Raw genomic sequence first — 27242 nt, 5'->3', positions numbered from 1 at the left:
GGTGTACTAAACTCACAATATATTCACAAATAATGTGCTAACAGATATCATAACAAAATGTCATCCTTGTGGATGACACTAAACCTTTCTGTGTGTGAATAACAAACCAGTGGGGTGAATTACCAAAGTATCTTAGCAAGTTGTGAATTATGCACAAAAGTGGTTAGATTAAATGCTCAATGGAAAGAAAACTTTGGGGGTAAAAAAAATCTCTTCTATTTATCTTTTAGAATGAAGTTAATATAAATAATTAAATTATTTAGGGAAAAAACTACACCTCAAAGTACTCCAAACTCTATTTTATATATGAAGAAAGTGAAGTGAAAGTTAGTTGCTCAGTCATGGTGTCTGACTCTTTGCAACCCCATGGACTGTAGCCCACCAGGCTCTTCTGTCCATGGGATTTCTCAGGCAAGAATACAGGAGGGGCTTGCCATTTCCTCTTCCAGGGGATCCTCCCATCCCAAGGATCAAACCCACGTCTCCTGCATTGGCAGGTGGATTCTTTATCGCTGTGCCACCTGGGAAAATCAAATCTCTACTTACTACCCAGGAAAGAACTTTACACTTCAGGAAGTTATTCAGAAGAAGGCATTCTGTTTCACATAATTGTCTCTGGAATAAATGCTTTTTACCTGTCCACTTAACACTCTTTTACCAAGTCACCCTTATGTGCTAAGTTCTTTTTCTCCCTACACTCTCATGGTTTGTCCTTCACTTTCTGCTTTAACGCATTTTCAAAATTCTACATTAAGACTATCTACTTCATGGGGTATTTCAGGGATTAAATGAAAGAATCCATGTAAAGCCTTTAACCCTGCCCAGGGCTGCCGTGTAATAAACATTCAATAAACCACAGTTACTGATGCAAAAGAATCACCAGCCAAAGCTCTGCACACTCAGGGCTTCACCACACTTACATCTCCAACCCAACTTCTCTTGGGCTCTGACTCAAAATCCTCCTGCCTACAAGAAAGAGCTTCCCTCGGATGTCCAGAATTAAACCACTCAGCCCCACCCCAGACCGTCCCTTCACCCCATACACTCCAGTTCAGGAAATGGCAGCATTGTCTGCCCGGGATCTCAGGTTAAAACTGGGAACCACTCCAGTGGCCTCCTCCTCTTCACACCCGACATTCACTCCACAGCTGTCCTGCTGCACAGCCACTATGTGAGCTCGTTCCCGGAAACGGGGAGGCTAAGCAGACTGTCTGCCTCAGCTGGGGGTGGTCAGCAATGAAGGAGGCCAGGCACCCCTTATCTGCATGTAGAGCACAGATAACTGGAAACAGTCCTGGCAGGTCCAGAATCCAAAAACAGGGCAACGATGCTGTCATTCTGGGAAGATGACAGGCTATGTTACTCAGATCAGACCTTCACGTAAACACATCTAAATTATGAATAAACTTTTTAAAAAATACATAGAGGTGAGAAATAATAGCACAATAAGGACAGAGATACAAGGATGAGATACTTCTTTTGAAAGTCTAGCCTCTTAGATAAGAAGAATAAGAGAAAATAAGGTAAAAAGAAAAGAACCCGAGATGGTGACTCCAGTGACAGAGACTAGGAGCAGAACAGATTGGGGGGTGAGTTTATTTTTTAGAAATGTCATTTCAGTTCATTTCAGTTGCTCAGTCATGTCTGACTCTGCGACCCCATGGACTGCAGCACGCCAGGCCTCCCTGTCCATCACCAACTCCCGGAGCTTGTTCAAACTCACGTCCACTGAGTCGGTGATGCCATCCAACCATCTTGTCCTCTGTCGTCCCCTTCTCCTGCTTTCAAGCTTTCCCAGCATCAAGGTCTTTTCTAATGAGTCAGTTCTTCACATCAGGTTGCCAAAGTATTGGAGTTTCAGCTTCAGCACCAGTCTTTCCAATGAATATTCAGGACTGATTTCCTTTAGAGATGCAGATATTTCTAGTAAAATACCAGGCTCCATTATTAGCACTCAGCCTCCTACTAAAAACTAAATAGGTGTGCTGCATGATTTAAAATATCTTAAAAGCACCAAATTTCTGACAACATGGGAGTCACCAGGAGCAATCTAGGAGCACATAAGAAATTGGGGCGGTCAGAATGTGGAAGAAGCCCACTGGCCGGTCTCAGCAGACTTGGGCTCTGACTCAGCCTCACACAACGCAAGGGACACGGATGTCATAGCCCAGGGTCTCCCCGCAGGGGAATCGGGAAGACCACCTGTCGAGAGGCCTGAGGGGGCACACCCTCGTGGTGAGGATGAACCAGAACTAAACCGGGCCTCATCCACACGCCTAGGAGACCATGGAAACAAAGAAAATCCTTGAGTAGCTGTAAACCACAAGTCAGTTCTCGTGTGAATTTTCAGTCAAAATTCTCATTACACCGGTGTGCTATAAAGACTAAAGCAATCCAGGATAACGCCTCTGTGAATGAAGGTCCCTGCATTCACAGAAGAACCGGCAACGCTTTATGAAGAGTGATGAGCAGCACAGAGTCAGAAACGGCCAAGTACTTAAGGAAATAAAGCAGTAAGAGGAAGAATCAGCGATGGAGGTGGGGTGGGGGGACTGATATTGTAAATAGAGCCTTTTGATATGAGAATGTCAGACACAGATTACGAAGCCACTGTGTGTCTCCATTCTGGGAGCGATAGGAGGGTGTGTGCTGGGAAAAACAGCTTAGGATGGAGAGACAATGAGGATCCGGAGTGGCAGGTGAACGAAGTCCTCACAAAGCGCACAGGCGCGGGGCGGGGGCAGCGCTCCAGCAATGTCTAAGCCAAAGGGCTGGCAGCGGCAATGTTTTTTTGTTTTTTTTTTAAAATATAAGTTTTGACTCTTTGGGAAGGGAAGAAAATCAAAATAATGAGAAGCACACTAGAAAGAGAATCAATATCCTACCAGTGTAAAATAGCTCGTGGGAACCTGCTAGAAACACAGGGAGCTCCACCTGGTGCTCTGTGATGACCCAGCGGGTGGGCTGGGCTGGGGAGGGAGAGAGGCCCACGGAGGAGGGGCCCATGGAGGAGGGGACATATGTATACACACAGCTGACCCACGCTGTTGGACAGCAGAAACTAACAACACAGTAAAGCAATTATCCTCCAGTAAAAAAAAAAAAAAAATGCTAAACAACCAAAAAGAAAAGGGGACTCTCTTAAATATGCCCCCTCTGCTTCAGCCCCACTTCTGTGGCCTCAGTGTAACTCTTTTTCCTCTCTTGTCTGACCTATTTCTCTAGCCGCTGCATGACTCTGCCGCGGACTGGGTGGCTTAAACCGCAGAGCTCTGTGCTCTCACAAGGCTGGAGGCAGGAAGTCGGCTGTCCTCCTGAGGCCACCCTCCCCGGGTTTTCACATGGCCGTGGCTTTGCGTGCGTCTGCATCCCAATGTCCTCTTCTTTCAGGAGAGCAGTCATACTGGATTAAGGCCAACTCCCGTGATGTCATCTGAGCTTGGTTCTCTCTTTACAGATGATTTCCGTATACAGTCGCCCTCTGAGGTACCGGGGATCAGGGCCTCAATATACGAATTTGGGGGGAATGTGACTCAGCCCACCGCCACCTCCGTACTTCCCCCTCACCTCTAACCCCCTGTAGACTCTTGTCTGATTTCTCTAAATTGCAAACCATTCAACTAATCAAAACTCTTAACCGCTCCTCATTGCCTAAAAGAAAATAAATAAAGTAGGACCCCTTAGAATGGAGTATGGTTGTGACACAAAGATGGAACCAGAGTGAACCCTCGCTACCCCTCCACAGCAAAGAAAGCTGCACTCTAAGCCCGAATGAGGCCTTGCACACACAGCTCCAAGTCGAGTATTCTGAAAACTGCCCCCACTCCTTCCAAATCAAAACCTGGAACCCCTGCAGAAAACAAAACAAATTTCTTCTCTGCTGCTCTCCTCCCCTTCAGGCTTGCCCCTGGGTATCACTAGCCATTGAAACTAAATTACACTCTGGCTTAACTCAGCAGCCTGGCACCCAAGCATACAGTCTCAATTTGCTTTTTTGTACTATTACCATGAATTGATGCTTTTGAACTGTGGTGTTGGAGAAGACCCTTGAGAGTCTCTTGGACAGCAAGGAGATCCAACCGGTCCATCCTAAAGGAAATCAACCCTGAATATTCACTGGAAGGACTGATGCTGAAGCTGAAGCTCCAGTGCTTTGTCCATCTGATTCGAAGAACTGACTCATTGGAAAAGACCCTGACTCTGGGAAGGATCAAGGGCGGGAGAAGGGTTTGACAGAGGATGAGATGGTTGGATGGCATCACTGAGTCGATGGACATGAATTTGAGCAAGCTCCGGGAGATAGTGAAAGACAGGGAAGCCTGCATGCTGCAGTCCATGGGGTTGCAAAGAGTCAGACACAACTAAGCAACTGAACAACAATGACTATTAGCACGAGCTCCCTCTAGCAGGAGGGCTGTCCTGCAAACAGCTCAGTCATCCTCCAGACTAAGAGGTTTCTAACCTCCCTCTATGAGTAAGCTCAAGCATCTTTTGTTTTCTGAGGCTTCCTGAATGACCCGCTCCCCTGCCAACAACCATTCTTCCAACACACACACACACACACACACACACTACTATCCCCACCACCCTGTCACAACCAGCACCTCTTCTGTATATTGAATGGCATTAAAAATGATCCCTAAGCTGGAGATCAGAGACTGGGACATTTCTGTGTACCCTCAAACCTCACACAGCCAACATTCCATAACTATGTACTGAAGGGAAGCGGGAAGGGGGCGGGAAGCAGGCACCTGAGGAGGGGAAAGCCTTATCTGGTTGTGCACTGGTGGCCATGCACACTCCCTCCCCTTGCTTCCTAGTCTCCCATCTGTCTTCTCCCTGCCTTGCCTCTAAGTGATCCCACAGACACCTGCTGCAGGAATGGTCCCAAATAATGGCTGCAATCATGACTGACGTGCCACTTCCACGGTTCGGAAAACTTTATTAAACACTGAAGAAGTTCAAAGCTACACCTTCCACTACTGCCCTTCCTCCACTCCTGTGATCTTTTTCATTTGCCCCAAATGCAAAGAGTGTTTCCCTTTTATGGGATTTTTCCCCTGATGCATTTTCCCCTGGAATCCTACCTAGATCCCAGTTGGTGCAGACAGCTTTCAAGATCCCCCAAGCAGTGAGCTAGTCCCCACATGTTATTCTCCGCTGCTCATCAACTTCCACCAGACATCACGGCCCCTTGGTCCATGTGTTTACATAACGCAGAGGACCTACTTCCCTGTCTTAGATTATAAGCTTCTCGAAAATAATGACCTTCTTCCTCATCTCTCCTTCTCCTCACAGCAAACTGTAAATGTCTATTCAGTATCTTCAGAGAGGACTTAAAATGCTTTAAATTACTATTATCAACATTCATCCAATAAAAGAAGAACATCCCAAAGTGTCTTTCAACAGTAAGGTGTAATAACTAGCCCTCTGGTTCCACTGTACTACTTCCACTGAAAACATAATAGTCAGGGCTGTGTTAAGAATAAAAATTCAAACACTGTGTCAGCTTAAAGAAACACAATGCCTGTGATTAGAAATGTTTCCATCTTATTAAATATTCATTCTTTCTGGAAACATTTGTAGGATTTCAGGAAAACCGGAGGAAGAAGTAGCAAGTCCTATGTTAAATAGATATGCTATTGACTTATTTAAATGAGCAACTATGTTTCTTAAAAGATAGCAGGGACATAACTTGAGAATTGTGGTGTCACAAGCTAATGGGACAGAAAATAATCTCATTTGGGGACATATGCCAATGTCACTGAGCTTTGCCTTAGAGACAAGTATGGAATCCCTGGCTGCTTCTCAGATGTAAAATGGCAGGTGCATCCACTTTCAACAGTAGCATCCAGTTTGTAAAGAGAAATAAATGTACTCTGTCCATTAGTGGAATAGATTAGGTAGATGATCTAAAATTTTCTGAAGTCTTGGGGTCTTTCTATGTCAAGAAGGAAAGTATCCTGTACACAGGCATGCGCCTTTGGTACACTATTCTGGAAATGCCAGTGTTGGTATTAATAGCATACAGGATTTCACGTAGCCTGGCAAGAAATGGGACAAATATGGTCTTAAGAGGTAATTTGCCAAAATGAGACTGTTAAGTTCCTTAAGTATTCCGGTAGTTAAACGGTGCACAGAAACGCAGAACAGAATTCATGCTCAGACACCATCCTCACCGGCCCCACTAAGCCCAGCAGGTATGACGCATGTGGCTATTCACAGAGTTATTAAATGTGAATTCTGCATCTAATACCTTCGTCCTTAGAAAGCTTTCTCTATCAATCTTCTATGGAACACAGGTCTTTCTCTCTAGGCAGATTATGAAGACTTTTTTTTTTTAATGTAAGTGGGTTAAATGGCTGAAGTCAGGGAAAATTTTCTCACATTGAGATTTATTGGGTAGTGAATAATCTCTCCAGGGAAGTAGCAGAAGCCCCATCAGCTACGTTATTTAATTAAAACTATTGTGGAGTAAGGAGAAGAGATGGTGCCTGGAGGAATAATTTCGCATTGATCCCTGAAGGATGGACTTGATAAACTTTAAAATTCTTAATGGTTTCAAAATCTTAACTGTCTTCAGAAATGTGCCTGAAGGAACAGAAGAACCATCCTGCTTGCGACCTCCCCTCCCTATAAAAACGAAAGGAAAACAAAAACCAGGAACCAAAGGCAGAGCTTAGAGACCAAGTGATTTTTCTGTCTATACTAAACCAGCCCCCTGCCCCAGCATCAGCTCAAAGAGACAGTGGGTTGCGGAGTCTCAAGCCCCTGGCCCTGAGAGCTTGACCTTTCACCTTGCTTCAGTTATTTATTTTCATTTCTCTGCTTTTAAACATCCAAAATCCAGCATTTTTATCTAATAAAATGCAAAAGTATCATTTTATACTCAGTCAGTACTGTCAGGATGCCTGTCCCCATAAGGTTTCTTTGAAGGTCCCTGACACCACCTCTAATCCTACGAGAAGCTTCTGAGCAAAGGTGCAGTGAACACACCTTCTCACCCCTTCATAGGAGGAATTTTTTTTTTTTTTAAGAATCTAGAAGCTGAGATGGTGCAGGGGAGGGTCTCGGCGTGTGTGGGCTGAAGGGGTTCCAGTTAACCCAGGGGTAGTGGAGGGGGTGGCTCTTACTCATACTTGAAGCCACAGTCCCCACCCTGCACTCACACCCACACGCCAGCAGCACCCACTCGGCAGGCAGAGGAAGCGTGTTCCAGAGGCTGCGGTTGGCAGCCACCTGAGCGCTGGGGAGAGAAGGGCTGTGGTCACGAGCGACAGAAGAGTGTGAGCTGGAGGAGGGAAACCCGAGAGCTGTGTGTCTGCGCGGCACTAAGGTGATTTCGAGGGCTGCAGGCGAGTGAAGCGCACCTTCCTGCAGTCCCACCAAAGCGATCCCCCACCCCGGGAAAGGAGAGCAGCTGGTCAAGGAAGGAGTGGGCTTGTGAAGTCAACAAAAACTCCCGCGGGCAAGGAGCGCAGCCAGTGGCCTCCCCTGCTCTGGACGGCCTGGGTGCATCTTCCCACAAGCCTGCATGACCATTCTCTCCAGGGATGCAGAGGCCTGGCGGAGTGGGAGGGATTGAGTGATCCAAAAGGGCTCGCAGGCAACACCCCAGAGAGAGGTCTGTGCCCCGGGATGGATGAACAGAAAAAACTACTCTCATTAAAACCGAGGCAGAGGACGGGATGGCTCTTAACGGACATGAGTGTGAGCAAACTCCGGGAGATGATGAAGGACAGGGAGGCCTGGCGTGCTGCCATCCACGGGGTCGCACAGTTGAACACGACTGAGCGACTGGAGAACAACAAAACTGAACTTCACCAGCCACTCGATTGTTGAGTTTAATTTTGTATACAAATCCAGTATTGCCTTGTTTCAGAATCGTTTTTTATGTCTCCCTTTTTGATTTTTTATTACAGAGCTCTACCCCGAAGACCGAGAGTTGACTCTCATGGTGAATCTCAAGCATTTCCTCTAGGTTTAGCGACCAGAGAGCGAGTCAGTAGAAGCAAGCATGGCTCGCGTACTGGCGACTGTTCCACTTTCAGGCTCCCATTAATTTCACCCTTGAGAAGTTCAGTGACCGTGAACTCGCTCTCCACACGTCTTAAGATGCTCTTTATCGTCTGCCTCCTCTATCTGCTATTTTATTTCATTAAGGAGTGAGATTTCTCAGCCTTTAAAATATTTCTGCTTTCCTCAGCTGGCTATTTCTTATTGACACTATTTAATATCTTTTTCCCTTCCTTAAATGAAAAACTACTGAAATGTAACATTTTAGAGAACGCATTTTTCTTCTCATATATGTGTACAACACACAGTTGTATAGATGGGGAAACGCTCATGACTTACTTCTGAGCTTTTAAGAATGGACCTTAAGATCTTGAGTTTGGTATTTATTAATATCATTTATTATTATCTATTAGTAATCATTTGTTAATTCTTTCAATAGTAAATGCGAAAGAATTTTTCTACCTCACTTAAACAAACAAATAAAAAAATCCAACTTCAAAGCAAGAGCATGCATCTGAAGGGCAAAACTGAAAGAATCTGGCAGAGATGAGACATGCTGGTGTGTCCTGGTGACACTTGTAATGGGAGAGTAAGAAAGACCCTTTCCAGCGGCCTCTTAGTCCCGTCTGGAATTACCACTGAAAGACAAAGAAGCCTTTTAGACTAAGTATCCTCCTCCATCTCTTGTCACTAATATATAAGGTAGTGTTAGTTTCTCTGTTTTCTTCCTTTCTTCTGAATTTGGGATAGATAACACACCAGCTGAATTGAGAGTATGAAAATATCTTGAGATAGATTGTAAAATATAATTTCCAAATACATCTGGATTCCTATGCCTCTTGAAGCATTAAGTTAGCAACACGCTGAAATAAACCAAGCCATGAACTGTAAACCAGAATAAACTGCATCTTCCCAACCCAGGGATCAAACCCAGGTCTCCCGCGTTGCAGGCAGATTCTTTACCGTCTGAGCCACCAGAGAAGCACACGCCTAGGTGTTGTCTTGCAATGTGGGTTAAAGCAGAGCCAAAGTTGTCTACTTTTTAGATAATATTTGAAGTGATTCTCCTGAATGCTACTATCTCCTTATCCAAATATTCAAATTTACCTCCATCAGGGTGAACTTCAAATTCCCTGTTTCCAGGAAATTTATCCTGAATTTCCCGGTTGAAAGTAAATAGCACTTACTCTTGGCTTTAAATTATTATTTGCGATACACAACTTGTATCTCCCCTAATACTTTGTGTACGGTTTAGAGCTAAGATCGTGTCTCTCTAGTTTCCCAAGCACAGACATTATTTTAAATAGATCAGGCTCTCAATAAAGCCGTGATGAGTGAATTAGTGGATGAGTGATGTCATTCCCACAAATCAGCCCAGCCAGGTCTACCTGCCAGATCTGGGCCACTTTCCCATTTCCAGCTTTAAATAAATTTAAATCCTGAGATACCCCAACTTTAGAAAAACCAACTGACAAGACAAGAGCAAATATTGACATTGACGGGCGTAGCGATAAGACCCATCTAAGGCCAAGTGTCAGAGAAGGCAATGGCACCCCTCTCCAGCTCTCTTGCCTGGAAAATCCCATGGATGGAGGAGCCTGGTAGGCCATAGTCCATTGGGGTCACTGAGTCGGACACGACTGAGTGACTTCACTTTCACTTTTCACTTTCATGCATTGGAGAAGGAAATGGCAACCCACTCCAGTGTTCTTGCCTGGAGAACCCCAGGGACGGGGGAGCCTGGTGGGCTGCCGTCTATGGGGTCGCAGAGAGTCGGACACGACTGAAGCGACTTAGTAGTAGTAGTAGTAAGGCCAAGTGTGGACGACATACAGGGAGTCTCATCCCACCCAGGAAAGAACAAAACCAGAAAGGAGACAGTGAGGAACACCCTCACTGTCCGAGTTGAGATGGGAGCAGGTGGGGCTGGAGTGCCGAAGAAGACAGGGTAAGAAGCCTGCGTGATACAGCGACACAGAGCACCTCTGCCATGAACACAGTAGCTCCCACACCAAGAGCCCCCGTCCTGCTTGAGTGTCCCCCACTTCCCTCCTCCCCGCCCCCAGCCCTCTCCAGTCTGTAACACGAATGCTCCCCACCAGCTTCAGTGTGACCATCCTGTGACGCGATGGTCTCAGCTTCCTCCCACCCACAAGAACTCGATTGGTTAACTGCCGTCTTCACATGTGCTGGGTGATCATCCAAATGTCTTCAGTCCTCAACTTTCTTTTGGTTTTCTGTTCCATAATCCCAACCCATTAACTGGTCAAAGGCTACTTTTCAACTCAATGTATTTGAAACCATTTGCAGTTACTTCCTCTCTTCCAAGACAAGCCATCTCCTAAGTTCCCATCTTTTTAAATGAAACCATCATTTTTCAGCCCTTGGATTATAAAAATTTGGACCGTTTTCCCTCTTCTGGACCTCTAGCCCAAATCAGAATGAAGATATCACCGTTAATTTAGATAATTATCTGTGAACGCTCAAAATCGCAAGTGCATTCTTCACTGTTTTTATTATTATTATTATTATTATTATTAGAAATTCAATAGATTTGAGAGGAATTTCATGAAACATTTTTAAGACAGATGGGAAACAAAGCTCCTGGATAAGAAAAACACCTGACTGGGAACTCTGAAGACCCTCGTGTCTCTCCTTGACTCCATCTCTTTCCAGCCTGTGCTTTCCTCAGAGTTTCAGCACATGTGTGCATCTCTAAGTAACATATCGCTTAGCCCCGCATGTTTCTAAACTATAAAGGAAAGGAATCGCACCCTATGTGTTCTCCGGAAACCCTTGCTTTTTTCCTCTCACATGATGTTCCCCAAATTCATCCTGGTCGGGGAGCACCGTGATCAGTCATTCATTTGTAGGCTGTCACAGCAACCTGCGGCCTAAACCTTCTCAGGCATGTCTCCTACATGTGGGCAATCCCCAGAATACACAAGGGGGTGGAATGATTAGGTCTTAGGAATCGGATTCTTTAACTAAAGCAGTATCATTTTCCAAATAGATGTGATGGCTAAATTTAGGGTGTTAATTTGGAGAGTGGTTTTGGTTAAGTTGTTGTTCAGTTGCCAGGTTGTATCCAACTCTTTGTGACCCCACGGACTGCAGCACTCCAGGCCTCCCTTTCCTTCACCATCTCCCAGAGTTTGCCCAAGTTTGTGTCCATTGAATCAGTGATGCCATCCAACCATCTCATCCTCTGTTGCCCTCTTCTGCTTTTGCCCTCAATCTTTCCTAGCATCAGGTCTTTTCCAATGAGTCAGTTTTAGTGAAGATTAACATTTAAATTGGTGACTGCTGAGCAAGAAGATTGGTCTCCCTAATGTGTGTGGGCTTCATCCAATCACTTGAAGGTCTGAATACAAGAAAAAGACCGCCCCCCTCCCGCCTTCAGCAGGCTGCTTCCCCATGGCATCTGCACCATCACTGGGCCCTCCTGGGTCTCCACCTGCTGGCCCGCCCTATCCAAAATCACATGACACACGGTATTGACTCTGTTTCTCTGAACAGCCCTGAGTATTACCACCACCATTAACACAATAGATCCACCAACTTGCACTCCTGTCACCAGTGGATAAGCATTCCAACTCATAAAATCCTATTAATATTTGTTCACCTGCCCTTCAACTCTTCCCCTTCTATACGGCTGCAATGAGTTTAACATAGGTGGTGAGGGAAAAAACTGGTTTATTATGTGTCTCCCTCTGAAAACATTCAGAGACTTCCGATGGTCTACACTGCAGAGTCAAGTTCAAACTCCATCAGGCACAGCGACATTGGGCCGTCCAACATTTCCAGGCTCTTCTCTGACTTTCTGCTGCTTTGTGGGCTTTGGCTTCTTTTTTTAAACACAGAATCTACTGTATAAAACCTTAGCTGGGCCCACAGAGAACCTCTGCTGTGAGCACAGAGAGAGGGTCCCACCGTCACAGTTCCTTCTGTGACCTCGAGGCCGCCTCTCAGGCAGTGAGGGGCCCCGAATGAGGCTCAGGTGAGACCTGGAGCTCTGCCCTCCAGTCACACCATCCAGTCTCCATCTGCCTGAATCAGACTTCCCCATGCCCTTCTCGTGGCCATCAGCACCCCCACTTTTTTCCCTCCATTTTCTCTCTTTCCTTCCCCCAGGCTATGCTAAAAAATTCCTTGTAAAAATGTATTATGTATTAAATAAGCTACAAGGATATATTGTACAACACAGGGAGTATTAGTTGCTCAGTCGTGTTTGACTCTTTACGACCCCATGGACTGTAGCCCGCCAGGCTCCTCTGTCTATGGAATTTTCCAGGCAAGAATACTGGAGCGGGTAGACATTCCCTTCTCCAGAGGATATTCCTGACTCAGGGATCGAACTGGGTCTCCTGGACTGCACACAGATTCTTTATCATCTGAGCCACCAGGGGAATATTGCCAATATTTTTTAATGACCATAAATGAGGTGTAACTTTTTAAAACTGTGAATCACTACACTGTATGCCTGTGATTTATATCGTGTGTGTGTGTGTGTGTGTGTTAGTCCCTCAGTTGTGTTCCAACTCTTTGTGAACCCATTGACCCAGCAGGCTCCTCTGTCCATGGGATTGTCCAGGCAAGAATACTGGAGTGGGTTACCATTCCCATCTCCAGGGGATCTTCCCGACTCAGGGGTTGAACCTGGGTCTCCAGGCTTGTAGGCAGATTCTTTACTGTCTGAGCCACCATGGAAGCCCAGCTTATATCATACTGTACAGCAATCATATCATACTTTTTTAAAAGATCCTTCCAAGTCCTCCAGGTCCAGCAGGACCTGTTCCTCCTAAGCCTCCTTGTTCACACCCACTCTGCTGGCATCCAGCTCTCCTTCTCATTCTTTGAAAATACCACCTGGTCTCACCCTGGTGTTGCAACTCGGCAACCTTGAATTGGCTAATGACCCTTCGGTTTCCTCAGCTGTATTTGGACTTCCCAGGAGGCACAGTTGTAAACCTACCTCCCCATGCAGGAGATGCGAATTCAGTCTCTGGGTTGGGAAGATCCCCTGGAGGAGAAAATGACAACCCACTCCAGTATTCTTGCCAGGAAAATCCCATGGACAGAGGAGCCTGGTGGGCTACAGTCCATGGGGTCACAAAGAGTCCAGTCCCACCGTCAGTCTCTTTGCAAGAGAGACTGTAGTCTCTTTTGTACAGTCTGTGGAATAGCCAGGAGTCGGACATGACTGAGCAACTGAGCACACACAGAACGGGAACACGTTACCTCCGACCCCACCTTGTTTCATGAGCATTAAACTAGAGGATAAGTATCTACCTCATGCACACCTGGCATGAGTCAGATTTAGCTAATCTGGTCAGAGTTAGCTGGTGGAGAATTTGGGGTGCATGACACATTTGGGGGGACACTTCCATCAATGTAACTACATTCACCCTGACTAGTGAAGCCAGAGACACGTGGGTTACACAGTCATTTTCTCCACAACCCCACTTCCTCCACAAACTCTTCCATGAAAGGGCTGCCTTTGAATTGTCCCCTCTCGAGATGCCTCAGTATATCTTTCCATGAGGCACTGAAATAAATGTAGCCATTCTTGCCATTAAATGCTCTAAATCAGTTACTGATTAAGAAATGCCTGCTCTGAAGGGAACGCACATTTTCATATAATTTTGCACTAACAATATCATTTATCCAGAATGAGATCTTCAACATGCTCTTCCACTCTGTGCTGAAAACTCAAGGAGGAGAAGGACCGCAGGGACCAGCAATGACGGGTGTCCCCTCAGCCCCCACCTGCTCACGTGTCCCCTGAGCCGGCACTTCCTGTCCTCTACTTGCAACTCGATCCAGTCGACACAAAGCCTGAGAACTTGGACAGGTCACTAGACCTCACTTCCCTTCAGTGTCCTCACCCTCAAATCTAAGTTACATCTACATCCAAGTGCGAAGGAGGGGGAGTTAAACGAGAAGACCTCAGTAAGGTTGACTGAGCTCCTCGCACACTATCAACTTTCAGTAAAGGGAGAAATCTGTATATTTAGAGCACACGTGGCTCAATTCTTTCATCTTTTTAAAGATCTTACAATGTGTTGAACACATGAAGATCTCTGGATTCTGAGTCCAATCTTTCACTGTTAAGTAGATAACTACCCCTCTGCGTTATACAAGCAGGTGATGTTTGTAGACCCTGACATGCACTAAAGCACACATGGGACTTCCCTGGTGGTGCCCTGGTTAAGAGTCCCCCTGCCAAGGTAGGGGACATAGGCTCGATCCCTGGTGAGGGAAGATTCCACGCGCCACGGAGCAACGACTGAAGACTGCAGGCCCAGTGCCAGCGCTCCACAGCAAGAGAAGCCAGTGCGATGAGAGCCACGCGCTGCGACTGGAGAGTACCCTGCTCGCGTGAAGCCAGTGCGATGAGAGCCGCACGCTGCGACTAGAGAGTACCCTGCTCGCTGCAACTAGAGAAGGCCCACGCATGGCAAGGAAGGCCCAGCACAGCCGAAAGTAAACAGATAAATACGTTCTGCAAAATAAAGCACGCGGGGAAGAGCTTAAGTATAGTTAAGATTAATTTTGAAATATAGCTACTATATTTCATAAATTCACTATCATTCTTAGCTTAAAAGAAAAAATGAAACCCTCCAAATCTCAAAAGTGAATGAAATACTCTCACCAGCTGGTTAATGCAATCTATCCTTTAAAAATATAAATGATCAAAAACAACAGCAAAATATGTTTAAGAATACCATCATCAGAATTCCGGCAACAAGGAGAGTTGGCCTTTTCTCTGACTGGTGACTGACTGACAATCTCACCACAGTTTCTGAAAAAGTCCCATACGGCAGAGATCTCCCTTTTCCTCAAAATAACAACAGGGAGAAATAAATCTGGATGAGGGAAAATATTGCCGAAGTCATTCGTACATGGTGCTACAAATCCTACCTTGGGGTGGCAACCATAATTTAGTTCTCAATAATTTAGTGCTACCCTGTATCCTTAAACCTTCAGAAGAGGTCAAGCTACATGTTTTTGTTCCGAATAAAAATTGTATATATTTAGGGCCTATACCACAAAATGGTATGTAGAATAATTGCTATAGTCAAGTTAATTCACATATCTTCTCCCCACAGTTACATTTTGCTGCTGTTGTTGAGAAGAGCACCCAACATCTACTCTCTTAGCAAACCTCCAGAGTTCAAGATGATGACATTAACTATGGTCTTTACACTGAACATTGGGTCTCTAGACTGATTCCATCCATGTAACTTCAACTTTGTTCTCTGACCAACATGTATCTCCCCAACTTCCCACCTCCCCGCCCTAGTAACCAGTGCTCTACCTGTGTTTTGTTTTTTTTTTTTTTAAAGAAAAGCCTTTCTCACTCACAGTGGTTATTTTAAGACAATTGAGCATAGACATGTCAGTTCTAGAGACAGAAAAATACAAACTTTTATACAAAGTGGGTTTTTTTTTTCATATAAAGAAGACAGTGCTAATAAATCATATTGAATCAAGACCTTGAAAGAAGCAGAAAAGTCTGTACAGATCTCAAATACACCCATGAAAAATATATTACCTTGCTGCTGCTTCATAACACAGTATTTTCACGTTTTCATTTCACTGGAGTACAGCTGGTTTACGGTGTTGGGTCCGTTTCAGTTGCACCTGTTTTCAGTTGACTGTTCTTTGACAGAGATCAGAATACCTGACTTGGAACCCAAACTACAAAATCTCGCCACCCGAGGCAGGGTGGGGAAGCATATAGGTTTCTGGCCCAGGTGGTTCAGGCCGTGCATCCAAGAGCTCACCCCAAGACCCTAGTCATCCTCTGCCCCACCTGAGTGGCTCATCAGAGTGGACGAGACACTGAAGACGTGCAAACAGCTTTTAATAGCTTTCACCAGCAAATGAGAGCTTGAGTGATGAATGAGGTCTTTAATAAGTGAGTATTTAAGGAGAGATTTTACTGATTGACACTCTGTAAGGCTCATTCATATGCACAGAATTATTCTTAAGCTTAGCTAAAGGGAAAACTAACACATGGAAGTTTGTCTCACCTCCTGACCATTAGATATTCCTATGTACTACTGTAAGTTGTTCTTTATAATACGGATTCCTTAAAAAGAGAGCACTGTATCAGGTGGTATATGGTGTGCTCTGCTGGAGGTCTGTTTGGGATATAACTTGAGAGACACCAGACAGGAAACACACAGTCCCGAACTTTTGCCTTACCCAGTCTATCTAAAAATGTCATTGTTAGTCATTTTGCATCAAAAGCACAGGCCTACCCTGGTGGTCCAGTGGTAAAGAATCCCCCTGCTGATGCAGGGGACACAGGTTTGAGCCCTGGTCTGGGAAGAACCTGCGTGCCATGGGACAACCAGGCCTGTGCATCACAATGACTGAGCCAGCGTGCCAGGGTCCACGAGCCACAAGAGGAGCCACCGCAAGGAGGACCCAGCACCCCGCAACCAGAGAGGAGACCCTGCTCACCACAACTAGAGAAAGCCCACGCGGCCATGAAGATCAGCACAGCCAAAAATAACAGAAGAAAAACTGTTTAAATTTTTTAAAAATAAAGTAAAAGCACAAGCAATAATAATACCTACCAATAATAATAATTCCCGGGCTATCGAGGACCGAGTTCTTTACATATCTGATCCCTAAACCATTCAACAAAGAGAATGGAGCTATTAACTCAATTTGCTGTTTTGGAACCTGAGATTCAGAGAGACTGAGCAGCTAATTCAAGGTTATAAAGGAAGTAAAGGCTTTAAAACCGAGTTTTTCCAAATATAATACCCCATCCATGTGGGTATTCCTCGCAGGACTCACTCACTCACTAAGCACTGAACCACAGTCACTGGCAGACATGGCAGGAAACACTTAAAGAGCTCATTTGATTCTTCCTGAAATGACAGCTTGCAACTTCTAAAGCATCCTCTCTAGTGAAACTTGGGTGAAGAGAAAACAGGAGCCAGGGCTTGAACCCTGCCCAGGACTCACTAATAAACCCAGATTTGCTATCACAGAAAGGACTGAATGCGCAGAGCTGAAGCACTTGGAGTCTTGCAAAAGGAAATGGGACCACCACACAGCGGGTGACTGGCCCCAGAACCCAAACACTGTCCACAGCAGCTTCACTGAGGTTCAAGTTCTCATCAAGGCAAGGTAAAGCGTGTGCTTTCTCCCATGACATTTGAATTCATGAGATGATAGCACATTAAGAAAAATGGAATCGATTCACAGTATTATTTCTTTCAAACAACAATATAGAATCTAGAAATGCAACTGGGAAATGACACAAAAATAGGGTAAGGCATTTCACAGTTGCTACATGGTCTTCGTAGAACCAAATATTGGAGGTGGGTGAAAAGGTAAACGAAAATGTCACTTACCTGGTGGGACCACCTGTATCACCTTCTCCCAGGTTCCGTGTGGGAAAGTATGCAGGAGGCAGGAATAGAAGCCCACGTCCGCCTCAGAGGCATTGTGGAAGGACAGGGTCATGTCGTTAGAGGCCATGGTGTGATTTGAGAAGTAGACCCTATCAGTGTAGGCCTCTCTTATGATCCCATGGAATGCAGGGTTGAAAATGGCCATGGACTCTCTCTCCATCTTAATCTTGAACCACTCCATCTGGGTTACAGTGTCCGCTAATGGATACACACATTCTAGGGTCATATTCTTAGCAAGTTTAACAGTCGTGTCCCAAAAAATCTCTTCACATGGCGCTGAAAGACATGTCATCACGCGAGTTCAATTAGACTGAAACACCAGAGAGATATCAGAAACTTATTCTAGACCTAGGAAGATAATCTTGTAAATACTTATGAATACATTGGAATCACGGTAAAGGCTGGCAGTTTCTATCTTAGCCTAAAAAGGTTTCCACTGCTGATTATGGGCATTCGCAACTTGTAGTTTTTCTGAACAAGTGAGAAGTTATCTAGACCAACCCAGAGCGTCATAAATTCTGAACGTGTCACAGTATAAGACTTGAAAAAGGAGTAAATTCTTTAAATGAAGGCATTATCGTTACCTGTGTACACATAAAGAATTGCCAAGAGGAGGGTGAGGTGATCCATCTCTGGAAGCCGTCGGGGAGGCCAGTTTCTAGAAGGACAATTTATAATGTCATCCGCAGAGCCCTGCCAGCAGGCACTGCTTCCTTCCTCTCAGATCCTATCAGCAGCGTCTTCTTTATCTGAAGTGTGAACACAGGAAAAAAGGTCTGAGGTTCAAAGTCAGGCTCACTCGCGCAAGGATGGGTAGATTCGAATTACTTCTCTCTTGGGGAAATGGCTTATTTTCAAGCTTTCGTTTTCTACAAAAAACTCGCTCATCAAACAAATGTGGTCTGAGCGCATGCTCGGTGCCTGGCTCTGCTCTAGGTGATGAGGATGGACCAATAAATTAAAAAAAAAAAAAAAAATCCTTGCCATCATGCACCTTACCTTCCAGTGGGAAGAGACAGAAAATAAAATAAGGAAGTATGGGGTGTGGTGAGGCGGTGAGTGTACGAAGGAAAACAAAGCAGGGCAGGGGATGGGGAAGAGGTGGTGGTGTTCTCCATGGAAGGAGGGCCAGGGAGTCTGCACTGAGAACAAGAGAGGGGAGCAGAGTCTGCCGGGTGTGAGGAGGGGCCTGAACTCTACCAGCGTGGGTGGCCCACCGTCACAGCCAACCCGTCACCTCTGCCTCTTTGCTGACCTCAGGCATTTGCTTTGGGGGTAAATTAAGGGACTGCAGAAGGCCCTCCAGAGTGTGGCTCGGGTTATATACAAATACACGGTTGTTTTTTTTAACTTTTTATTTTGAAATAATTGTAAAGTCACAGGAATTTTCCAGAGAAGGCAATGGCAACCCACTCCAGTATTCTTGCCTGGAAACTCCCATGGACGGAGGAGCCTGGTTGGCTGCAGTCCATGGGGTCGCAAAGAGTCGGACACAACTGAACGACTTCACTTTCACGTTTCACTTTCATGCGCTGGAGAAGGAAATGGCAACCCACTCCAGTGTTCTTGCCTGGAAAATCCCAGGGACGGGGGAGCCTGGTGGGCTGCCATCTATGGGGTCGCACAGAGTTGGACACGACTGAAGCGACTTAGCAGCAGCAGCAGCAGCAGCACAGAAATTTTCAGAAAAAGTACAGAGAGGGTCTGTGTACCCTTCACCCAATTTCTCCTGATGCTTCCATCTTACATAATCCTAGGAGGTGCATCATTGCTCTCCTTCTCTTGTAAAACAATATTCAGTTTCCTGAGAACTTGCTGGGAGCATACTACAAGAGACAATGAAGAAGAATGCACCTGACCCCCTGATGAAACGGTCGAAATAAAAGGTGGGTTAAAAATGGAGAAAACAGGGAGCAGGAACCATTAAAGGCACCTTTGCCTGATGCTGACTATGAGCCTATGTGATTCCATCTAAAAAATTCGCCAGTATGTGTCTTCTCCTTCACATCAGTAACTACTGTGGGAACTTCAAGTGTGACATCAGAAATGTAATGATAGGGTTTCCCTGGTGGCTCAGGGGTAAAGAATTCGTCTGCCAATGCAGGAGACACAGGTTCAATCCCTGGTCTGGGAAGATCCCACGTGCAGCATGGCAACTAGGCCCGTGCGCCACCACTACTGAGCCTGTGCTCTGGAGCCAGGAGCCCAACCACTGAAGCCCGAGCGCCCAGAGCCCGTGATCTGCAACCAGAGAAGCCACCACGGTGAGCAGCCCACACAGGGCACCAGCCCGCCACACCTAGAGGAAGTCCCGGCACAGCAGTGAAGACCCAGCACAGCCAAACATGATAAACAAAATTATTAAAAAAATAAAAAAAGGTAACGATCATCAGAACAAAACTCTAACGTGTCCGTAGAATACTGCACAGTGCTTCCTTATGTCTACAGAGCACTCTGTTTTCCAAAACCTTTCCTCTCTGTTTTGTGACCTAGTCCGATGAGGCAACTGTCATCTTTGTTTTGTAAGTAATTTGATAAAAATTTTACTGAGCCCTGTCTCAGGGACCCTGATTAGGTCCTGGAGACACAAGAATGGTCTCTGCCTTCCAGTCATGTATAGCACATCGTATCAGACAGACACAAGGAGCAATTTATGATAACAAAACTAAATCATTTCTATTCAAGTTGTATGATCGAGTTTTACGACATCCCAAAGAGGAACAAATTCATTCTATCAGATTTGGGGAAGATTTCATAGGAAAGCTGCACCTCTTCCTGGGCTTTTCCACCTGAATGAGACTTTCCAAGTAGAGAAATGGGAAGAGGAGGGAATGCCCTGGTAGTCCGGTGGTTAGCACTGGACGCTTTCACCGATGGGGCCTGGGTTCAATCCCTGGTCGGGGAACTAAGATTTCACAAGCACAGCCAAAGAAAAATGTGAATGATATCATTAAAAAAGACAGAGAGAAATGGAAAGAGGAGATAAAGGTGCATAACACGGGGCATTTTCAGGAATGATGTGACTACAGCCTAGAGGGGTGGGAAGGGACACAAACGAAGTTGCGTCTGGATCCAAAGGGTCTTAAATGACATCCAGAGAGGAGTTCAGACTTGGCAGCTATTTTACCACTGTTGCTCCAGCACCAAGCATGATTCCTGGGACATGTATTGATGGCATAAAGAATCCCAGCTCCAGGAGGAAATGTAAAAAATCACTGCAGCTGAAGCCATTGAGGGCAGATGGAGACAGAAAATGACAAGAGATTAGACTGTGCAGAGAGACAGGATGAGGCTGTTTGCCCTCAAAGACCTTCTGATACGATTCTAGGTGGAATCTGTTGGAGGCACTTAAGACACCAATCTTAAGTGTCTGCTTTAAATTCTTAGAAAGAGAGCGGAGCATTGCCCATCTTCCTCTCCCGACTCCTAACAAAAACCTGTTCTAGTTTGGGGATTGGTTTCTCCCACACCACAGGGATATCATGACTAATTGGAGCCATTCCACTGAGAACTATGACAGATTTGGGGGCTGGAGGTGGAGAAGGCAAGTGGAGCCTGAGTAGATCCAAGAAGAATCAAGGAAATGATCTACACTTCACATCAGAAAGACAGAAAGACTCTCAGTGAACCTCCTCGCCCAGGGAGTGAGGACTGGGGAATGCAGGAGGCTGACCGGGAAAGGGGTGTGCGTGAACAAAAACTTGTAGTAACCCCTTCATTCCCAAGGCATCCGAGGCCAACTTACTAACAGGTGAAGAGAGTAGAGGGCACTTGCATTCTGAAGCGTCTACACTCAAGGGGCCTAGAGGTCACAGACGTGAATTAAAGGTGCAGAAAGACATGGGGCTGGAGATAAGGTTCAGCTGCAACACCTTTGCTAAGGATGTGCCCTATTGATCAACATCCAGCTGAAGACAAACAGAAGCTGTGCAGGATCTATTTTTTGCTGTGCAGGCAGCCTTTTTTTTTTTTTTTTTTTTTGCATGATTTATGAAGGGATTTGGGCTTGAGGATTTTTCCTAATAGAGCCATCTGTGTAAAAAAGAGCCCATTCTCAAGGATGGCATTCATCAACACATTCCTTGACTTCTCTACCGTTGACCGCATCTCTGCAATCTGCAGAAGTGTGACTTCAACGCACAGGGCTGATGCCCGCCACATGTCCTGGGCTGGGGGCCCCTCCCTTGGCCATCCTCACAGACCCTCCCCACCCCCTCAGCTGCACTGCTCTGCTCTCCATGAGGCGTTCTGCTTTTCCAAGTGCCGGTGAGACTGGGAGGATCCTGCTCTCTCCTCGGTTCCCCAAGTCCGCCCTCCAGGTCTCCTGCCGAGACTCCTGGTGCGTCCGGAAGCCCATCCCTGCTCCCACCTCCTCCTCCCAGCCTGGACAACGACCCACATGCCCGGGAGCCGAGGGCTGTGGAACAGAAAGCCTGAGCTAAGCCCTAAGAACAATGCGGCAAGGCGGGCGGGTCAAGACCACTCAAGCTCTGTCCTCTCCCCGGTGTTCAGAGGGAGAGCTGACGGGGCCTGTGGCTGGGGGTCCTGGCTGCTCAGAGGCTCCTGCTCGCAGCCTATCAGGGGAGCAGCAGGGTCCAGGGGCTGCTCCTGCTTCAATGAGTCTCCTTAAAAGAACCTTTCCCACCAGGGCCTGGTGGCCAGTCACAGACCTCCCTCTGACAGGTTCTGCTGCCTCTGAGGGGCCATGGAAACTTGCTTCCATTCAAGGCAGAGACTTTGCTTTGGGATCCCCCAGAACAAGCCAGCCCACTGTCCTATCTCTGGAGACAGCTCAGCGGGAACTCAGACATGCCCGTTCGGCTGTTTCCTGCCGTATGAGGAAATGTACCGAACAGCACACGGCCTCCAGAGCCCAAAGTGTTGACTCTCCGGCCCTTCGCAGAAGTTTGCCATCCCTTGCCTAGGGTTATTTACACCTGGAGATCAAACCTTTATGACTAAGTTATCCTCACTCAGGCTTTCTTGATGGCAGGTAGGTTAAGCCAGAGGCCTTCCCTGGTAGCTCAGTTGATAGAGAATCTGCCTGCAAAGCAGGACACTGGGGTTTGATCCTGAGTGGGGAAGATCCCCTGGACAAGGGAATGGCAACCCACCCCCACATTCTTGCCTGGAGGATGCCCCTGGACAGAGGAGCCTGGTGGGCTATAGTCCACAGGGTCGCAAAGAGCTGGACATGACTTAGTAACAAAACCACCATCACCAGGTTAAGCCAGGCAGCCCAACACTGGTAAAAAGGCCCAGTTTTCTTATTCTCAAGATCCAAACTATCGGACCTTCCCAGGAACAGACAGAAAAAGGACTTTGAGCGACACCCTTTTACTAAACTATGCCCATCATTAAACTTACAGGCTTGTGGAAATGGTCGTCCTGGAGTCAGTCACAGCTCTTCCCCACAGCAACTTGCCTGTTTTCCCTGCTGGTCATCCTTCTGGATACACAGCCCCCCTCTCCCTGATCAGTATTAAGTTTGAAAGCGTGAGTTCGACCACATCCAACCTTCCTCTAGAAGGTTACCACCAACCTGGAGATGCAAGGGCTCGGCTCGTTCTGAGTCCTCTTCCCGGTGTGCATCTCCGGTAAGGGCTTCCTGTTTATCGGGGCCTCCTGGCCTCACTCCCTCTCAGTCAAGGCCATCTCCCCACCCTGCTCATTCCCTGGGGGTGTGTCTTGGGGGCAGCTGGGGCTTGGTTTGTCCCAGAGCCTCCTGGTCCCACGCCCCCTTCACACCAGGGCTCCCTCAGGTCAGAGCTGAAGTTAAATCACTGACATTTCACCCGGGAGGATTAAAACCAATCAACAAGCAGCCCTGCTTCTCTCTGGGAGCATGTCTACTGTTTCAGCCACTCAGACTCATTCCCAAGTCAGATATACTTTGGTCCCTTCTCTTTCCCCCAGTAAGCATCTACAGTTTGAAAGGATGCACTTTCACCGTCAGTGTTCTAACTCTGAACTGAAACTACACGCACAAAAAGAAAAAACCTGAAATTGGTTACTTTGCCTTTTCTTCCCCATTCGTTTTCCTGCCAATCAAAGCACTTCAGAGGCAGAAGTCTCTGAGGCCCAGGAAGCTTATCTCTGCCCAGATCTGAGCGCTGCCTCCCAGATACCCTTCTCGGTTTTGTTTTCTGCCTCTCTGACTCTCTGACACAGAAAGCACACAGGTTGGTGGTTTCCTAAGAACCTTCCCCACAAATCTATCAGCTTCTTTGTTTCAGACACACAACAGTTTCTAGGTTGTTCCAGAGGACAGCAGAGTTAATTTTATCCATGCTTTTGACTTAGTAAGGGATGGAGGTTAAACCAACACACAGGGTTTGTGGCTGAGGCTCAGTTCATGCAGTTTGTGGAAATACTGGCGAGAAAACATGGCATCAAACAAAAGAGAAGGCATGACCTGGCCCCAGGGTTGAACAGTGGGTCGCAGCCTCAGGCTGGCCTCTTCTGCAGAGCACATGGATGCCTGAAAGCGTGCAAAAGACCTTGAAGTGCTGCCTCTATTACACAAGTGTCTTTCGAGCACGTTGTTGTGGGACAAAGGAAGCTTCCCAAAGCACCTGCCTGACTCTTGTCCTCCCTTCAATGCCGCACCATCCTCAAAAAGAAGATCCAACTTCTCGCTGACTTACAAGGGCAGACACACTTGAACTCGGCTGTTTTTTTTCGAGGCGCATGTCTTGAAAATTTGCTCACTCCCTTCCTCCATTCCTGATCCTCCTAACGGCTGATAATTTGGGGAACATATTCTGAAGGGCAGAGGTTACTTTGCTGTGACTTCTCTTGTTCTTCTTCCACCCAGCAGGTCTCAGCTTAGACGTCCCTTTTAGAGTCCTCTCCCTGAGCACACCCCCCAAGACAGAGAGTTGTTCTTCCTTTGAATTTCCTGAAAATCCTAGGCACATCCTGACTGAAACACATACCACATCCTTTGCAATGGCCCATTTAGCTGCTGAATTTCTTATGCTACCTAACCAAACCCCTTCAAGGTGAAGATGAGCTCTTGTCCAGCGCCGTATCCACAGGGCCTGGCACGGTGCCCAGCACGTGGTGGGTGTCCCATCAAATCAAAACGTGTTGTGGGTGGGTTAAGTGATGACTTCTGTTAGATTTCACAACATGTGATCTAACTACAATCTGGAATCTGTCCCGATTCCAAGGTGTGATTTTTATTTTTTTCTTTTGTCTCATCTTTCTATTACTCCAATGAATAAAACAAAAGGAAGAAGAAGAAGAAGCCTCAGGCCAAAATGCACACTGATTTTTCAGGACCAACCCAAAGACAAACTTTGCAGTTTGGGGCCAATCCTTTCTCAAAATGACACAATAGACCCTGAACTGAACCGCAAACAGCACCCAGAACCATCCCCATCTACCCAGATGATTCACGTCGTGCCAACTATCAGAGCCTGTTGTAACGGTAGGTGCTATTTATTTACATCTCTTGGGTCTTAGGCTTGCAAATTCATTCTTCCACACAAAATCCAGATTCACACAGGTTAGGGGCTTTTCCACGATTACTCTTCTATACTCATGTCCTAAGTTTTCATCCACCTGCAAACACATGCATTGTCATCATCACCCGTATCATAATACATATATTGCTATTACTAAGGAAGGAGGAGCGGAGGCAGTTTCTATTGCTTCTCTGTAGGATCCTCTTTGGCTTCTTCTTGGGGCTTTCGGAATCTAGCGAGAATCTAACCATCAGCTTTATATCTGCTCCTGTGGGGACACTGGCATCTCAATGTCTTGGCCCCAGGAAAGCAACAACGGTCTCCCCAGCAAGGTCTTAGTCAGCAAGCAGGGGAAACGTTAAAAGAGCACATGATCAATAATGAATCCAAAACAGACAATAACAGCATCCTGCGCAAATGAAACTGCCTGACACCCCCAGACAATGGTAGTTCTAAGTGTTTCCCCCGGCATGCTGCTGTCAAGACGAGGAAGAGCAGCGGGTCAGGATGAATGGTATCTGCCACTCGGAGAGATGAGAAAAAGTCTTCCCGCCAGTGGTTTCATTGACTCTTATTAAGGACTTCTTCAACAGTTTAAAAGTCAAAAGACTCTTTAACGTTACCATTTGTTGACAGAAGTAGAAAGCACAGCTAAAATCCTCACATCTCTGCATAGAGCACTATCTCACCTGCCACCTACTTCTTCCTCAAAGGTGGTCAGGGCACCGACTTGTCGTTCTAACAAGTGGTAAGTTTTAACAAATGCCTTTGCTATACAAATTGCATTTCAGAGTGACCTGCATTTCTCTCTGAAGAAAAATTCAGCTACTGAGTGGAAAAAAACAATAATAGATCTTTTCAAATCACTGCTTTTCAACACTATTAAAGTAATAGCTTGAGACAATTGTCACTAGATGCTAAAGCCATTAGGCAAAAGGTGAGTGGGGGTTTTATAACGACATATACTCTTGACTGACAACACCTGAGCCCTCTGATCAACCCTGCTGCTGCTGCTAAGTCACGTCAGTCATGTCCGACTCTGTGCGACCCCATAGACAGCAGCCCACCAGGCTCCACCGTCCCTGGATTCTCCAGGCAAGAACACTGGAGTGGGTTGCAATTTCCTTCTCCAATGCGTGAAAGTGAAAAGTGAAAGTGAAGTCGCTCAGTTGTGTCAGACTCTTCCCGACCCCATGGACCACAGCCTACCAGGCTCCTCCATCCATGGGATTCTCCAGGCAAGAGTACTGGAGTAGGGTGCCATTGCCTTCTCCCTGATCAACCCTAATCTCACTAAAATGGTCCACCCAGACAGGAAGGGACTCCTGACGTGATGTGGCAGAAGGAAATACAGCACCACTTGGGAAGAACTCCCACCAGTGATGGAACCTGCATCTGGACCAGTCTCTAGTGTCTGGGGATACGGGTACTAAAATAATGGGCCCATGAGGAAGCAATGAACTGAACACAGAAAGCAAGAGAAACCATGGGACAAATGTTTTGGGTTCTCAATAAATAATGAAAATTATGGTTAACATGAGAAAACGCCTCAAGGTCGGGAGGGGCGGTGGTGGGGAGATACCCCTCGTCCAAGGTAAGGAGCAGCCGTGAAGAGATACCCCACGTCCAAGGCAAAAGAAACCCAAGTAAGAAAGTAGGCATTGCAAGAGGGCATCAGAGGGCAGACACACTGAAACCATAATCACAGAAAACTAGTCAATCTAATCACACTAGGACCACAGTCTTGTCTAACTCAATGAAACTAAGCCATGCCCTGTGGGGCCACCCAAGACAGCCAGGTCATGGTGGAGAGGTCTGACAGAATGTGGTCCACTGGAGAAGGGAATGGCAAACCACTTCAGTATTCTTGCCTTGAGAACCCCATGAACAGTATGAAAAGGCAAAATGATAGGATACTGAAAGAGGAACTCCCCAGGTCCGTAGGTGCCCAAAATGCTACTGGAGATCAGTGGAGAAATAACTCCAGAAAGAATGAAGGGATGGAGCCAAAGCACAAACAATACCCAGTTGTGGATGTGACTGGTGAGGAGCAAGGTCTGATGCTGTAAAGAGCAATATTGCATAGGAACCTGGAATGTCAGGTCCATGAATCAAGGCAAATTGGAAGTGGTCAAACAAGAGATGGCAAGAGTGAACATCAACATTCTAGGAATCAGCGAACTAAAATGGGTTGGAATGGGTGAATTTAACTCAGATGACCATTATATCTACTACTGCGGGCAGGAATCCCTTAGAAGAAATGGAGTGGCCATCATGGTCAACAAAAGAGTCTGAAATGCAATACTTGGATGCA

At 46.3% G+C, this 27242-nt stretch overlaps 1 protein-coding gene across 1 annotated transcript in view; it reads right to left on the bottom strand.

Moving 5' to 3' along the window:
• Positions 1-23602, bottom strand: part of CD226 (CD226 molecule) — a 93949-nt gene extending 70347 nt beyond the window's left edge. The window contains exons 1-3 of the mRNA XM_061399553.1: positions 22824-23602; positions 18041-18205; positions 17397-17732 (exon numbers count right to left, since the gene is read on the bottom strand). Coding sequence (XP_061255537.1) covers positions 17397-17732; positions 18041-18086 — 382 coding nt within the window. The 5' untranslated portion in view covers positions 18087-18205; positions 22824-23602. The remainder of the gene's footprint in view (positions 1-17396; positions 17733-18040; positions 18206-22823) is intronic.
• Positions 23603-27242: the final 3640 nt, after the last annotated feature.

This window comes from Bos javanicus, chromosome 24 (genome assembly GCF_032452875.1).
Source record: "Bos javanicus breed banteng chromosome 24, ARS-OSU_banteng_1.0, whole genome shotgun sequence".
Lineage (NCBI taxonomy): Eukaryota > Metazoa > Chordata > Mammalia > Artiodactyla > Bovidae > Bos > Bos javanicus.
The sequence above is the reverse complement of the archived record's forward strand: the minus strand, read 5'-3'. Positions and strand labels throughout refer to the sequence as shown.